Below are 16,455 nucleotides of genomic sequence, written 5' to 3'. Positions count from 1 at the left end.
ACCCACAGATCAAGTCCCATACCCCCCCATTAAGAACCCCTGCTACAGTAATTTTGCTTTATAAAAAAGGAGACCAGAAAGACCTTGGTAACTACTGACCAATTAGCTTATCAAATTTACATATTCTCAAAGATCCTTACAAATAGACCAAGTTAAGTTTTAGATGGAAACCAAGAGAATAGGCAAACCTTAGTAGCAGACATTCAACTCTAGACTATTAGTAGGCAATGAATCCTAATTGAGAAAATGACATTACATTATACCTTTGCTTAGCTTTTGTAGATTACAAGAAGGCCTTTGACTTAGAACAAACTGCAATACTAAACTTGCCATACAAGCAGCGTGCAAATGAACTGCTGTAATCCAACCACATAAAGATACAGAAAACACAAAAATTGAGATAGGAATATAACAAGCGATACAATTTCACTTTAATTATCTACAACTTACTTGGAAGAGTTGGGAGATAGAGTTGATGATAGAGTATTGGGATGGTTTGGATATATGGGAAGAATGCGTGAAGAAAGATTAATAAAAGAGGTGTGGAAGGCAGAGATGGAGAGAGTGAACATGAGAGGGCAACCAAGGATGAGATGGATGGATGGGGTAAAAGGGGCATTGGGAAAGAGGGGAATGTCTGTTCAAGAAGGTAGAAGATAGGGGTTAGTGAAGAATGGTTGAGTATGGATGATGCCGTGATACATGGAAGGGAGTGGGTGTGAGGGAGTACATGTTAATATTTTGATGCAGCCCTAGAGGATTTCTCCTGGTCTTTTTTTCTGCATAATAGGACAGAGGGGGTCACTGATTAAATTAAGCAGCCTTGCTGTGGATGTGCTGTCTTGCTGCATTGTTTCTCACCCAGAGCAATGGGTGAGATGCAGGGATGACCAGTCATCCAGGAGCCAAGAAAAGAGGGAGAGAGGGGTGGTGAATGGGAGTGGAGTACGTGGGGATGAAATGGTGGGAGTGGATGTATGCCTTTGACTTTGGCTACCTCCCCTGTAAGCGGGAAAAAGCCCTTGGCATATGTATGTACTTGGTGAGATTTTCAGAAGGTTAAGTTGGGAAGAGAAAGGTTTGCAATTTAATGGATACTTTAATAACCTAAGATTTGCTGAAACTCCAAAGACTTGCAAGATATGTTGAGCAATCAGAACAAGAAAAGTTTCAAAGTAGGACTGAATATGAATAAGAGTAAAACTAAATTAATGTTCAACATGAAAGTTCAAAGTAGAGCAAAAGTCTTGAAGTTGAAGAGTATTGTTATTTAGTCCAATGGTGAAAATTACTAAAGATCATGATGACAAAAAGGTGTATTACAATAGGTTGGAAAATGTTTGGTAAGTACACGATCATGGAAGGCTCTACTTTCATGTTTGAAATGCAGTTTACAATTAATATGTACTGCCAGCAATAATCTACGGACTTAGAAATTTATGAAAGTGATGGAGACAAAGCTAAGAGCATAGAGGAAAATGGAGACCAAATGATATTGTGGATGTGGTAAAAGAAAGGAAGTGGAATTGGGCAGGTTAGTGCAAACAAATGATGAGTGATGAAACGTGTGTTACTAAGTGGACGCTACGAGATGGGAAGTGAGCAAGTAAACCAGACAGGTGGGGAGTTGAGACACAGAAGTTTGCAGGAGTGACATGGCAGTGGTTTATGCAGTCAAGTGAGTATTGGAATGCTATGAAAGAGGCCTTTGTTCAGCAGTTTTCCGTTACCAGTAAAAAAAATAAAAATAAAATGGAGAGTGTGAATGTATGTGAACTGCAAACTGTGAACCCAACAAGTCGAGTTCTCTCAATGTCATACACAATGTGCTCACCCTCTTTCCAAACAAAAAGTTCCCTTCAATTAAGGTAATTATAACTAAAGGGAAAATGCAACCAGCATACACAAGAATTTCCATAAACAACTAAGGCAACTTAATATGAATATACAATGGAAATAGAAAAGAATTCTGTGACCTTTATAAACTGGTTCCTATCCATCGATAGACCAGTTGATGAGATAATGGAAACTATTCAGAAGCTGGTATATTTCAAATTGCAGAGGATTTCTTGTTTGCAGAGGGATATTGAGCCCTTAGCCCTTTACAGAGGAGTATACACCGACATTTGAAACGGTATGGGGTATAGGTAATGTCTTCCATTAAATGGTATCCTACCCGAGAGTTGTGTGGGATCAATGTCGGACTGACAATCTCTCACCATCGGGTTTGTTATAGGTCACTATCATTGTTGGGGGTGATATCTTTCCATTTGTTTTCTTAGTTCAGCAGAATATGGTTTCTTTTTTACAAGAATAAAAAAAAATAATAATAAAATAAAAATCACTGTTCCTGTATACTCTTGAAATTATGGAATAGTGACCACTCTCACACTATCCTTTGTTGTACATTGTTTTGTTTGGACTGTGCTATCAGTAAGGCTCCAGAGAAACTGCTCCACCAGTCCTAATACCATGTGACCACTGGGACTGCACTACTTTTGTGGGGTCAGCAAGATTCCAGGTATCACCTGCCCTGATCACACACCACTAGTATGACTGTTAGAATTCATTTGTTGGGTTAGAGGAAATTACGGCAGTTTTTATACCTTTGATTTTTGGATACCTCCCTTGTAAGGGTGAAAAAGCCTTTGGTATATATATATGAATATAGGGTCAGATGGCCAATCACTACCTCAAACTTGGCATTGACATCCCTGGCAGGGATACATCACTCAGGAGAACCAACATCAAACTGGTGAGGCAGCAGTTGGATTAGGTCAATAGTGTTGTTATAGAGAGAAAAAAAAAATCCAGAAATCATTTATATGGTTTGTCTCTGCCACTACATCACTTTTCATCATTCCTGGTACAAGACAACGACAGGGTGAGCATCACAAGTAGGCAGTGAGGTAACATTTACATCCTTTTGGAAGAGTGATGCTAACCTCCCTCTACTACATCAAGTGTAACACCACTAATCAAGTATACTGAAACAGTCAAAGGTTATTCAATGAAAATATCGGTACCACTTTTTATTGATCCAATTAGACAATTTTAAAATATTTATGTACAGTACGAATACAGGAGGACTACAAATTTGAACTTAAATAGAAAAAATAAAAATATGTGCGAAACACTTATTCTGCAGGCTTTTTGGGGAACGCACCTTCATAGAAAAATTGTAAACACATAAACAGACCTACACCATTAAGGCCAATGGTGCCAGTGAAGAGCAGCTTGTCAAACACTCCACCTTTCAGATGAATTGGCAAACCATCATCCACCTATCATGGGAATGATGCAACAAGCATTAGGAACAGAAGATATTTCAACAATAACACTTTTTACTTTGGTTAAATTCACATTTTACTAGGTTTCTGTGCTAACCTGGTAAGATCGCATCTTGCTACGAATCTTCAGATAACCTGGGTGGACATCTGTAGTTGTTCGGCGAGATGAGGTTGTGAAAGCACGCACCAATTGCTGAAATTGTTAAAAAAGAAATTACCCTCTACTCCAATATACAGCTCAATGCATGAAACAGTATGATCATGCTGGAATAAATATACATCAATCTTAACAGGTTTGACCACTTATTGAATGTACTTTTAATATCTATTCTATAATGCATTTTTCCCATACCTATTAAAAATATCAAATAACAAGCATGGGTAACCCATTTCCCTAGCCACGACAGCACCAGTCTTTAATGGTGCATGAAATTATAGATAACCAGTTACATACAAAATATTTGTTCTCTTCATATTAATTTGAACTCATTGACAATTATGAAACATCCATTATCATAATGAGATGCATTAGTAATACTCTACCACTTCGGGATTGAAATATGTAATTTTCGCACGAAAATTAATTTTTCCCAATACAAACCTGAGGTACTCCTTACCCAAGGATACTTTCACGTAGCATAAAAGTTTCTACCGCTAACACTGTGTGTTGTTTGAAAAACACCTCACTCCATGAGTCTGGGCAACCATTATCCTCAGTAAGGGGCCCTCCTGGGGCAAGGGGCCCCCCCCCACTTTCCCCACAAGTGTAGCACGCTACCCCCATTGTCTGAGCCAGGTATGAAATTAATCACGAGGTTTAACAGGCCAGGGAGAAGGAACTATTAGAGGGGTGGCTGAGGAGGGCCATTAGAGGCAAGGAGTACCTCAGGTTTGTATCAGGGAAAAATTAATTTTCCTGCAAAAATTAAAAAATTAATTTTCCTGCAAAAATTACATTTGTTCCAAAGAATACAAACTCTTCGGTACTCCTTACCCAAGGAGACTCGGACTTAGGAGGGAAGGAAGTAGTTATCTAGCCTGGGAAACTTCCGTAAGGAAAAAATTTAGTGTGCTAAGACCTACGTTGACCAGACCCTTATACATTCCCCTAAACTGTGAAGGGCACCTAGGTCTGTTCCCAGGAGTGGAGACAGACAGGGTATACTCACTTGTACCACTTGCAGGGCTTGAACTGATTCCCTTGGAATGCTTGAGAGCCCTCGGTGAGGTAAGGGAATGTATGAGTATGAGAAGGACTTTGGATAGTTATCACCGTGGTTGCCGAGCCAGAACCTGGATGAGGTTTCAGGGTTGGCTGTGTGCTATTGGTAAGGGATATGTCATCTCAGGACTTCTTGGGCGGCCACTACGGGGCCCAGAGAGAAGGTCCCTAAAGATTCCCACATGACTTCTTTGAGGTAAAAGGAAGTGAACGTAGTCTGGGACTTCCATGTACCTGCTTGAAGGACCTGGTTGACAGACAGATTCTTTTGGAAGACTAGGGAGGTCCCTATTGCCCTGAGGTCATGAGCTTTTGCTCTAGGGCAATCCATGGGGCTCATGGCGTAGGCCCTGCGGATTACTTCCTTGATCCAGTAAGAAATGAAAGTCTTAGTGACGGGCTTGGGCTTACCCTTGGTAGAGACGAACAACCTCGGCAAGTCTGGTCTAAGATGTTTAGTCCTCTTGAGGTAGGTCCGGATAGCACGAACCGGGCATTTTCCGCATGTTCGCCCCCTACAAAGTTGTCCAAGGAAGGAATACTAAAGGACCAGAATCTAGGGTTGGCTTTGGCCGGATCCTGGTTCTTGGCAATAAATTGGGGCAGAAAAGAGAAGGAGACCTCTTGCCATCCTTTCAAGCGGGCGACTCTAAGAGATGGCATGTAACTCCCCTACTCTCTTGGAAGACGCAAGGGCCAAGAGAAAAACTGTCTTCAAGGTGAGGTCCTTCAAATGAGCATCTCGGAGGGGTTCATAAGGGGGACCCCGCAGAGAGTTCAGGACTAATGCCACATCCCACTTGAGTGTGTGGATCCACGTCGGCTCACGGGAGCGAAGCCCGGCAGAGAAATTCCCCTTGGGCGAAGGCACACACCCTATTTCGAACAACACTAGGACCAGATTCCATACTTACAGAAGTGTAGAATACTCGGTGGAGGTTACGGAAATGAAGCGGGATAGGAAGAGGGCACTCAAGAAATTCCAGGCGACCGGATGGCTTCGATGCAAGACGCTCAAACAAAGGACACCGTTGGAAGGCTGGAAATGGCCAAAGCAGGTTGCCCTATTTTCATCACTATCGAAAGAGGCTGGGGATGGTGCAGATAGTGAACCGTGGAATACGAAAATCAAAGCACTTCACTAGTATAGAGCAGGGAATTGTACCGTTCCCAAACTGAACTTAGGAAAATTTTAGCAAGTAATGTGAGAGATGTTGACTCGTTGACTACCGCGAAGACAATGGGGGTAGCATGCTACACTTGTGGGGGAAGGGGGGGCCCCCTTGCCCCAGGAGGGCCCCTTACTGAGGATAATGGTTGCCCAGACCCACGGAGTGAGGTGTTTTTCAAACAACACACAGTGTTAGCGGTAGAAACTTTTATGCTACACGAAAGTATCCTTGGGTAAGGAGTACCGACGCGAAAGTATCCTTGGGTAAGGAGTACCGAAGAGTTTGTATTCTTCGGAACAAAGATTAGTAAAGGAAAATATTGTCTCATATGCAACAAACAAGAAATTTTAAACAAATTGATTTCATATTGGACTAAGCATACCAACACAGACAACTATTCCAAACTTGGAGTAACACCCTAACATAAAAAGATTAAATAGTAAATGTACTATTGACAAACAACAAAGATAACCCAGAACTTAAGAAACTGAATGTGGAGAGAAGAACAGATGACACAGCAAAGAAACTGATCAAGCAGTCTAGCAAAAAAGGACTATACAACAGGAAAACCGAAGACTCAAGACGAAAACAAATTGCATATTGATGCTAATCTAAAGGCATCACCCCAAATTTCATCTATTTCAGTAAAATAATTAATGATAGAGCAAAGATTTGTACAAGGGAAATGTACAAGTCCTGGAGAGAGATTTGGAATTCGTGGGCAAGAATAGGATAGTAAATCAGTTGCCAACAATTTTGACAGTCACAAAAGACTGAATTGTCTCCAGTACACAAATATTCATCCTACCAATATCAACTTGTTTCCATTTTAATTCCTTATAAATACGATCAACACTAACAGGAGTATGCAGTTCCACAGCAGCATATTCAGAAGCTGAGATGTCAGATTGAGGACTTGAACCTAATTGATACATTTTCCACTGCAACTACCTTTCCCTCCCTATCCTCCTTCATATTTAGCAATTCCCTAAAATACTCTGGCCATCTTCCTCTCACTGCCTTCTCTTCCATTATCATCTCTCCATATGCACTTTTTACCTTTTCTTCTCTACTTGATTTGCCTCCTCTTCCTCTTAATTTCTTTCCAAAACATTTTTTATTACTTTCAAAAATTTCTGCCATACTCTTACCCTATTTCACATCTGCTCTCCTCTTTGCCTCCTTTATCTTATGCTTTACTACTCTTCTCTTTACTTTGTACCTCTCGTATGATTCCCTCATCCTAATTTGTAACCAATCTATGAAAGCTGGCTTCTTCTCTTCTAAACCTTTCTTTGCTTAATCCTACCACTCACTACCCTTCCATCTACTTCCTCCCATCCTTCTTGTTCCACACACCATCTTTGCACCATCCCCATTCCTCCACTCCTAGTTCTACTTCATCCTTTGCTCCCTCCCACTCCTCTCTCAGCTTCTCATACTACTCCTTTTCATTCTTATTTAAGCAGTTCACTCTAAGTACCTCCCTACCTTGTCCTTTTCTTCTTTCTCCACCTATCCTTCACTCAACTTACCTTCCACCAGAAAATGATCTGATATTCCCCCACTCTCTCTCCTTAGAACATGTGCATTGTTAACTTTTCCTACTATACTCCTGGTTACCACTATATAGTCCATTAATGCTCTACCACCTTTCCATCCACCACCCTCTCCCATGTGTACTTATGCTTGACTTTCTTCCTTAACACTCTATTTGCTATCTAGATGGAATGAAAAAGTGCCTACAACATAGGCATTTGAGGAGTGCAATGAGATGGTTGTATTTACCCAATTGTAGTATATATAGAGGAAAGGAGCAACACTCGTGGGGTGTCATCTACTCTCCAATTTATCATACCTAGTTTCAAATGTGTATTGTTCCAATTCAGTCTATATCCTTAATTTCTAATTATCATATTCAGAATGAAGGAATGATGCTGCAGAGTGAAAACTTGGAATTTATGAGAAAAGGAAAGAAAAGTTTCATACAAGGTGTTGAGCATTACAAAAATGGATAAAGACGTATGAAAGTACAGATGGTGGAAGAAAAGCTGTTGCATTGGTTGGATCAGTGCTGAAGTGACTTCAGCATAAGGAAAGTATACACAAGGAACAACTTGGTGTGAAAATTTGAAGTGGATGGCACGAGATCAAGAACAAGTTAGTTTTTGGGACTTCAGTGGAGTGATGCTGATGGAGATTTGAGACACGGGCCACTTGAGTACCGAGACATCTACTACCGCTTTGAAGACGTAAAATGCGCACTGAAAGCCTTTCCAACATGCACATGAGAGAAATCACTGGGATTGTGGGAATGGTGGGAAGCCTGGAAAAGTGTTCAATATCACAGCAAAAAATAAATATGTAAAATAAGATTAATAATGATATGTCAATGGAGGTGTGGTTCAAAGTTTGAACATGAAAAGCCGTAAAACAGTCAGTGCAGAGGAGAGATAAGGACAGTTTTTAGGGTGGGTAAGAGTTACCTATTACCTTATATGATGGTGGCATCTCCCCATAAGGAAGTTTCTTACAAATTAGGTTTTCTGAGGGAGGGAAATATAGACAGCAAATGGTCAAATGGCAATGTACAAGTATTTGGAACACTAGTCGTAATGACAGGAAATCTGGGCAAACCAAGATTGCTATTCCGTTTCATTTGGCTTCGGATAAAGAGGGTGGAGGCCACACGAGAGGTACAGGTTTTTCATCAATCAATCCAAGGTACAGCCTTTTCATCAATCAATCCAAGGTACAGCCTTTTCATCAATCAATCCAAGGTACAGCCTTTTCATCAATCAATCCAAGGTACAGCCTTTTCATCAATCCATTAACCTTTGTCTTTTGCAAAGCCCCCAAGTAACATTTCTGTGAGGGAGTGTGCAGCTGGGTTTGAACTGCTGGAAGAATTTTCTTTCTTTTTTCCAATTTGGGACAATTCCTCAACAGTTCAATTATAGAACTGGGCATGCATGTTTAGATTGATGAGATACAATTGTTAAATTAGAATGTATGCCAGTGGGGGTTGATGGAGGAGGATGGGGTGTCGCAACAAATGTTCACACGACATATGCACAAGACAAGACAAATGCTCACGCCTTTAATGGAAAAAGCAGCAATTGGTTACACATTTGTTGTGATCTACATGTCATGAACCTACTTTGGTAAGGTATGCAATCTACACTTTATATTCAATATAAAGTGTAAATTTATAATATAATATAATTTATAATATAATAATAATTCATAATATAATATTGCATACCAAGTACATCTATATAATTTTTGTCCTCACTCAATATTTCAAATGCAAAAAAATATAAAACTTGCACTGTCCAATAGCTCCTAACATAACTTTACCATACTATTCCACAGAAAAAATAAATATTTCACATCCAAAAAACGAAAGTAAAATATGTGACTAGAATAGAACAAAGAGTTGAACCCCATCTCTATCTTTAATGTAAAAACTATGACTGTGTGGTAGTTGCATGAATTAATCAAATCCATAGGCCTCCAGCATACTATCTGAATAGATGGTTTGGAAAATATTTATAAAAAAAAATTATCAAAATTTTCCAAACAGGATTTTTTAAACAAATCCTTTTAAACAATTTTAGATATACACCCGGCACATCTTAGCATTTTTATTATATTACCGCGAATACCTATGCTGAGCCTCAGGGAAAGGAAATGCCCATAAAACGTTCATACGTAGTCTCACACCTACTCGTGCCAATAATCTACGTGACCTACAGAGATCTACAGCAACACAATTACGTAACTTTGGATGGCCGGTTGCCCTATTTATATTTTCCTTATATTACCCAAATGTATTAGTTCAGTATATTAACAGGCATCCAATATAATGAACTAATGTTTTCTTGAACTTTCCGAAGTGTAGTTTTATCAATATGTTTCGGTTCTGCATCCATGGACCCAAATTCATGAAATCAGCTGACGTCCGGATTGAGTTGCAACAATGTATTTTCCTTTCTACTATGCAAATGGTGAACACTAGTGTAGATTTCACACACCTATCAAAAACTGAATCTCACATTAATAACACAATTAAATTCTAAAGCTAAAAATAAAAATTTCCAGCTTACTCGAGATACGTTCATGATGACAGCGTTGTCTTTCTCCTTTCCCTCCTGTATTCAAGATGGCTGTGTCGTCATCGTCTGACGAAGTTATTGCGACATTTTAGTGCTCAATTATACTAATATTGTCCAGATAATATTTGACAAGCATTATAGTACTTGATTTTGCAGAAATTTATTTATTAAGAATTTATGATACAGTATTAATTATTATTATTACCATCATCCATTTTATCATTATCACTATTACTACTACATTCACTACTATCATGAAGTTTTGTACATCGAAACTTTGCTTGAAAAGACTTAGCAGTCATTTAAACCATCCCTAGTTCAGTTTCTGGATGGCACCTCGGTATATTCTGCCAATGATACAACTTTTCAGTCATATAAATCCACATAATGACTGGCGTAGGCGCTGATTCCATATACTGTCATCTGTATGGTTAGTTAAACTAATTAGTTCACATGTGAACTTAACGTTTAGTAAAATTAAGCATTTCATCATAGGAGGGCAGTAGAAAACAGATAGCTGAATTCAAAGGTGATCAGAATTCTTCTTTGAGTGGAGGTTAGTCTCGAATTATTAAAGAATACTGCGTTACTTTGTCCATAGGGATATCATGTCAGTCCCCAATATTGATTTCATAGTTCAGTAAAATCATAAATGTGATGAGTATATGAATTGGAGAAAAAGAATGTTTTTGATTGCTACATAAATCAGTTATTTTGTGCCCTTGAAGCGGGTCAATAATTAAGCCTTACATTGGCCTACATCCCCGAATGGAGAAAAAATAATCTGTAGAGACGATATTTACGAATCTAGTATCAAACGATAGAGAAATCAACACAATAAATATAACGCACGGGAGAAAAATAAAGAATTGTAGAAATAGATAACTTCGGCAAGTCAGTCCGTTTTTTTTTTCAGAACAAATATTATACTGAAATAAATTAGTATGAATATTAAATGAAAATACGTAATGGCATGAACGCCCTTTTTACGTATGATATTGCATCTAAACAAACCGGTGCATTGGCTCGCCCAAGTTATTGATCATCTGATGATACTTGAATTCTATGCGGTAAATGTGAGACTTCTGATGGCTGACCTAATAAAGTATTGGGAATTATACAGCAACAAATCGGATGCCGCCCCTTCAAATCTATTCTATAATATGGCTTCTGAAATATGGGTTTATAACCTCAAGATCCATGCATGAATAGAAATCAGTTTCTGGTGCATAGCGATGACAATCCTTTTCAATGAAAGAAATGCATACAAATTACAATAAAATCGTAATTTCTGTGAAATATCACTGTCGAACCTAAACGAAGTGGCTACATTAGAACCATTTTATCTTCTTTACATTCGACTTTTTCTCCCTTTCTCATACTGTTGACCTTATTCTCATTCCCTTTGTACACTATCTTGCTGCAGAATACCTAAGTAGGCCTATTCGGAAACCATCGAAATACCCAATCCGTGCATTTTTACAGCTATTTGATTTGGCGATGTCCAAAATCCTAATATTGTAAAATTAGAAGCCTTCTCAGTAGGTCCCTTCCCCGACTTCGGATCCTTTTACAATGTTCATCGGCGACTTCATATTTTATTTTTCAGCGATGTTTTGATGTGGTTACATATACATTTCGCGTGTAATGCTTATTCTTGGTAGTGTGTGTTCTATTATTATTATTTGATCAGTGCCCTTACGCTGTTATTCCAAATATATGGAAGGAATAAAAAAATTGGGTAAAGGGTCCGAACTCCAGGAAAAGACCAATTGGGAAAGAATTACTAAGTCTCCATTTACTTCACGGATACCTTGTCGTCTGCTTTCATCCGTCGACCTACTTATTACTGTATGGGCTCTACGGCTGTACGGCAGCCCAACTGACAGAATATGTTAGACCCCGCGCTATTTGAATGGGAGAGTAATTCTGCACATGGTACCATCTCGTTCTTAGTTTCGACATAATAGTTCATTTATTCTTTTCAGGTGATAAATTCAACTTGGATCGAATAAATAATGTAAAAAGTAATAATCAATTTTATGTGGGAAAAACAGGTACATATGAAGTAGCACTCGCACGGAAAACACAACTGTTTGAGGTAAATATACATAGAAATAGAAACAATATACATTTCAACTCCTGACTGGAGTTCTTTTTAATAGATCAGGAAAAGAGAGGGCGTTATGGAAATGCAAACTTCTGATAAGTTATATTGAATAATGACAGAAGAAAAGAAGTCGGACATAAGAGGTCTTGTGTTGGGGCAGGTGGCAGATATTCGTTTACGCAATGACTTTCTGGCTCCTGTTTGGTGCTGAATCTGTACTTTTCGATCGTGTCCTCAGGTTGAGTGACTTGTTGAGGATAGGAACATGGTCTTCCTACATACAGCACATGGCCTGTCATGTGCTGTATCTAATTGGTGGTTTAGGGTCTTGAATGTTTGTATGATGTCGGCGGTACTGCGATGTCGGTAGTTTTAGGGTGTCCAGTCTTTCAGGGTAAGACATGTGTGATAGTCCTTGCACCATTCTGATTGTCCTCCTCTGGACCTGCTCCAGAGGGTCTCTATCTCTCTTCAGTTTTGGGCTCCACACCACTGAAGCATATTCCAGGTATGGCCTCACCAGACTCATAGAGGAGGCAGGTTTCCTTGTCCAGAGAAGCAAAGGTATGTCTTATTGCTCCCAGGACCTTGTTTACCTTATTGACCTGGGCATACACATGACTGGAGAAAGACAATTTGCAGTCGATAATTACTCCAAGGTCTTTCTCATCTATTTCCTCCAGCGTATGTTGTGTGCCATCCGGCATTGTCATAGTGTATCTGCGTGTGGGGTTGTTGTTGCCGAGGTGCACCCCTTTGCATTTCTTTGGGTGGAACAACATCTGCATCATAGATGCCCAATCCTGCAGCTGATTAAGATACCCCTGCAGATCTCCGCTCTGCATGTCCAGTTTCTGTATGACTTCGAAGATCTCAGTGTTGTCTGCAAACATCAAGATCAGTTTGTTGAGGAAATGTGGGATATCACATACGAACATGGAGAACAGGAGGGGGCCCAGAACCGATCCTTGCAGGACACCGCTGCTTACCTCTGCTCATTCTGAGTACTCCCCCTACACCATCACTCGCTGCTTCCTACCTGTGAGGAAGCTCCTCATCCAGCTCAACACATTGTCCCTAATCCCAAGGTACTGGATCTGGGAAAGCAGGCGCTCGTGTGGCACAGTATCAAATGCTTTAGCATAGTCCAGGAACAGGACATCAACAAGCAGGTTATGGCTCAGTGCTTCTGTCCATATGTCGAGGGCCTCCAATAGATTGGTGACTGTCAACTTCCCTCCCATGAATCCATGCTACTGGTCGCACAACAGATAGTTGGACTAAGATGCTCCAGTATGTCCTCTTGAGATTATCCTTTCCATGACCTTGCAGATGATGGAAGTCAGCGACACAGGTCTGTAGTTGGCTGGTAATGACTTGTTACCCTTCTTAAATATCGGGATGACTGTAGCTATCTTCCATTGTTGTGGGGCTTCTCTCGCCTCTAGACTCCTTCTGTATAGCAAACTGAGTGGGAGTGTGATGACGTCTGCAATTCCCTGTAGCACCCGCGGATGTATCTGATCTTGTCCTGGCGATTTGTCTGTTTTCAACAGTTTGAGCGATTATGCCAACAACACTGGATGGGGCAAATACATGGAACATAAGAGAGGATGAGTTTAAATGTGTTTTGATGAAATGCCTGAAAAGTATGGTAGGGTTTACAAGGTTAAATAGAGTGAGAGACGAGTAGGTGAGGAGGAGAGCAGGGGTTGATGAAAGAGTATTAGGACGGTTTAGACACATGGAAAGAATGAGTGAAGAAAGATTAGTAAAAGAAGTGTGGAAGGAGTGAACATGAGGAGGCGACTAAAGATGAGATGGATGGATAGGGTAAAGGGGACATTAAGCAAGAGCGGGGTGTCTATTGAGAAAGGAAGGGAGAATGCAGAAGACAGGGATGAGTGGAGAATGGTTGTGTCTTGTCAGTCTGGATGACACCGTGATACATGGAAGGGAGTGAGTGGGGGATGGGGGGGTAGGGAGTGGTTATATGTGAAGGATCTTGACGCAGACCGAAGGGATTTCTCCCCGTCAATATTTCTACATGAGCAAAGCCCTTACATGCCCAAGTGCCTCCCCGGGGCAAAGTGCCACCCAGGGGCAAAGTTCTCAGTGACCCCCCCTCCCCATCACCACTTCCCATCTCCACCATCCCTTACAGTCTGTTTTATCTACTGGCTTGCGAGATAATTAAACGGATTTTCAACATTGTATTTAATGTCCCTATTGTAGAAAGGATAAGGGAAAATATTTCATAGTCTAATGCAAAATTCGTATATTACGGTAAAATATTCAGGGCTCCTTTGACCCTTTTTTATTATGATTATTTTGTCAACATTGTGGGATGCACGTCCAGACTAGAATTGCCGCCCCCCGCCACCCCTCCCCCCACACACACACATGTGAAGGCCCTGTACATGACCGATTAAATGAAGCGGCCTTACTGTAGATGTGCTGTATCTTGCTGCCTTGTTTCTGACCCAGGGCGATGGGGGAGATGCAGGGATGATCCGTCGTCTAGTAGGAGCCAAAATGCGAGGGAGGGAGGGAGGGAGGGGTGATGGATGGGAGTGGAATTATGCCTTTTGACTTTGGCTACCTCCCTTGTAAGGGTGGAAAACCATTCGTATATGCATGGACGTAAGTACTTAACATGTTCTGTTCTTATTTATATTACTTCTAGATTAAATATATCTGGGTTCTTTTTTAAGAGGCTCACAATGGAAATAAGTGTCAATTTTTTTGTGCCATCTTCGCAATGTTACACATTATATTTCTATATATGTGCATACGATTGTAAAATAGAAATTAAACTATACTTAATTGGATATTACAAATAATGTGAACAGTGTTACGGCAGCTATATACAATGCTAATTTGGTCTTTGTGAAGTAAATTAAAAATCGGTTAGACTCGCTTTTAAATTCTAGTTTCCGTCCTACATGCAGGTCTTCATAAATCTTCCTTTTACTACACCTCCTCGGTGCGATATTGTACCCAAGGATAAAAGCGCTGATTATTCCTAACGAAATACCCTCTGGGTAGTTCTGTTCTTCTCAAAAGGTTGCAAATAATCTTGGTGATATTTATCTCAGTAAACGCGGGATTTTTTATTTATATTCTGCTACTCTGATGACGCCAGCAAAGACATAAACTTTTTACCTGCACTTAAATTATTAGTTTTGATCATGTGACTGGTATGTCTACAATAAATAAAAAAAAATACTTGATAACAGTCATCAAATTTCAACCGACATTAACATAAACATAAATCGCATCGAAATGGTTTATTATATCGGTTGTAATATTTAACATGCAGATATATAAAGATTTTTCAGACAATAGCGATACTAAAATATATACGCTGTATTTTGTATCGTGTTCTAGCTTCAATTGACGAAGATGAATTTTGGTAAATTTGCATTACAGCTTCTCTGCCCGAAAGCAACCCAGTTCCTGTTTTAAATTCAACTGCAAGCACTGGGCGACTCAGCCTAGTTGAGCCCTCAATGCACGCCTATGACGTTGCAAGCAACCAACCAATAGGAACAAAAGTGCACATCTCCCGCTGTCAGCCTAAGAAAAAATCTTATGCACGTCAAATATGACGCCATCAACCCGGGTATTTCAAACGACGGCTCGATTTACGAAGATATGCGTGGGACCCAATGTATATATTAAATTAAAATTGTCCTACGATACTTGTTTTAGGCTGCACAGTCGACTCTTGGGGGTCGGATGGAGAGTTGGCGCATGCATTATCAGATCAAGCGAACATTTTTTTTTTATCTGTTTAATAATAATGTAACATAGAAACGCATCGAAACTTGAGACAGTTGAAATACACCCGTACGAACCGAGTAGCAGACTTGAATGCACGTTTTCCATTGTACATGAATTATAATCACGCCAAGCTGACATTTGTCCTTGTCCTTTCAATCGTCACTAGATATACTCGTAGCCAGCTACTGCAGTCGCGTAACCGTAAAAGCAGGCGACAAAATGCAAACAAAATATACCTTTAAAATAAATTACTGACTTATTTTTTTTGACTGGTCTAATCTGGTTTTAGTGTTGCCAAATAAATCACTTTTAGACTATATAAAATTATAATTTTATGTAGCAATAAAAATCATATTCTTTCATTGGTTGGAAAATAGTATTTTCTAGATATTTGATTAATCAGTAATGTTTTTATTTCTATTACAATATTCTGACAATAACCAGAGTATTAATATATATATATATATATATATATATATATATATATATTTATATATATATATATATATGTATATATATATATATATATAATACAGGTCTATCATTGTGTTAGATCCATGGGTCCTAAGTAACCGCCAACGGCCACTGGGTGGGCCCATACAAGGTCTAAATATACAGGTCAGACCGTTAGAATTCTTCTGCGCAGCTTCTGACGTCATTTGGCTGAGTCCATTTTCTCTTTGTGATACACTGAAGAAAACTGAAACGCCAAGGAAGACAGGAACTATAATATTTTATATATTATATATATATATAT

The 16,455-nt window shown here is 39.6% G+C and overlaps 2 protein-coding genes across 2 annotated transcripts; both read right to left on the bottom strand.

The window, feature by feature from the left end:
* Positions 1–3,019: 3,019 nt before the first annotated feature.
* LOC143027440 (cytochrome c oxidase subunit 7A, mitochondrial-like) lies at positions 3,020–9,927 on the bottom strand. The gene is made up of 3 exons (XM_076188730.1): positions 9,794–9,927; positions 3,388–3,483; positions 3,020–3,284 (listed from the first exon to the last, which is right to left on the bottom strand). The coding sequence occupies exons 1-3, from the start codon at positions 9,806–9,808 to the stop codon at positions 3,138–3,140; spliced, it is 258 nt and encodes an 85-aa protein (XP_076044845.1). The 5' UTR covers positions 9,809–9,927; the 3' UTR covers positions 3,020–3,137.
* Positions 9,928–12,373: 2,446 nt separating this feature from the next.
* Positions 12,374–13,156, bottom strand: LOC143027514 (uncharacterized). The gene is made up of 2 exons (XM_076188800.1): positions 12,952–13,156; positions 12,374–12,795 (listed from the first exon to the last, which is right to left on the bottom strand). Exons 1-2 carry the CDS (start codon positions 13,154–13,156, stop codon positions 12,374–12,376), a joined length of 627 nt encoding a protein of 208 aa, XP_076044915.1.
* Between the last annotated feature and the right edge of the window lie 3,299 nt (positions 13,157–16,455).

The sequence above is a fragment of the Oratosquilla oratoria genome, chromosome 8 (assembly GCF_046742065.1).
Source record: "Oratosquilla oratoria isolate Oo_2021 chromosome 8, ASM4674206v1, whole genome shotgun sequence".
In the NCBI taxonomy this organism is placed as follows: domain Eukaryota; kingdom Metazoa; phylum Arthropoda; class Malacostraca; order Stomatopoda; family Squillidae; genus Oratosquilla; species Oratosquilla oratoria.
The sequence above is the reverse complement of the archived record's forward strand: the minus strand, read 5'-3'. Positions and strand labels throughout refer to the sequence as shown.

Bases quoted from the DNA above. Each gene is read 5' to 3' on its own strand.
- LOC143027440 (XM_076188730.1), bottom strand. The intron at 3,285-3,387 runs GTTAGCACAGAA...TTCCCATGATAG, and splicing joins GCAAGATGCGATCTTACCAG to GTGGATGATGGTTTGCCAAT.
- LOC143027514 (XM_076188800.1), bottom strand. From the start codon at position 13,156: ATGGGAGGGAAGTTGACAGTCACCAATCTATTGGAGGCCCTCGACATA. The intron at 12,796-12,951 runs GTAGGAAGCAGC...TGATGTTTGCAG, and splicing joins GATGAGGAGCTTCCTCACAG to ACAACACTGAGATCTTCGAA.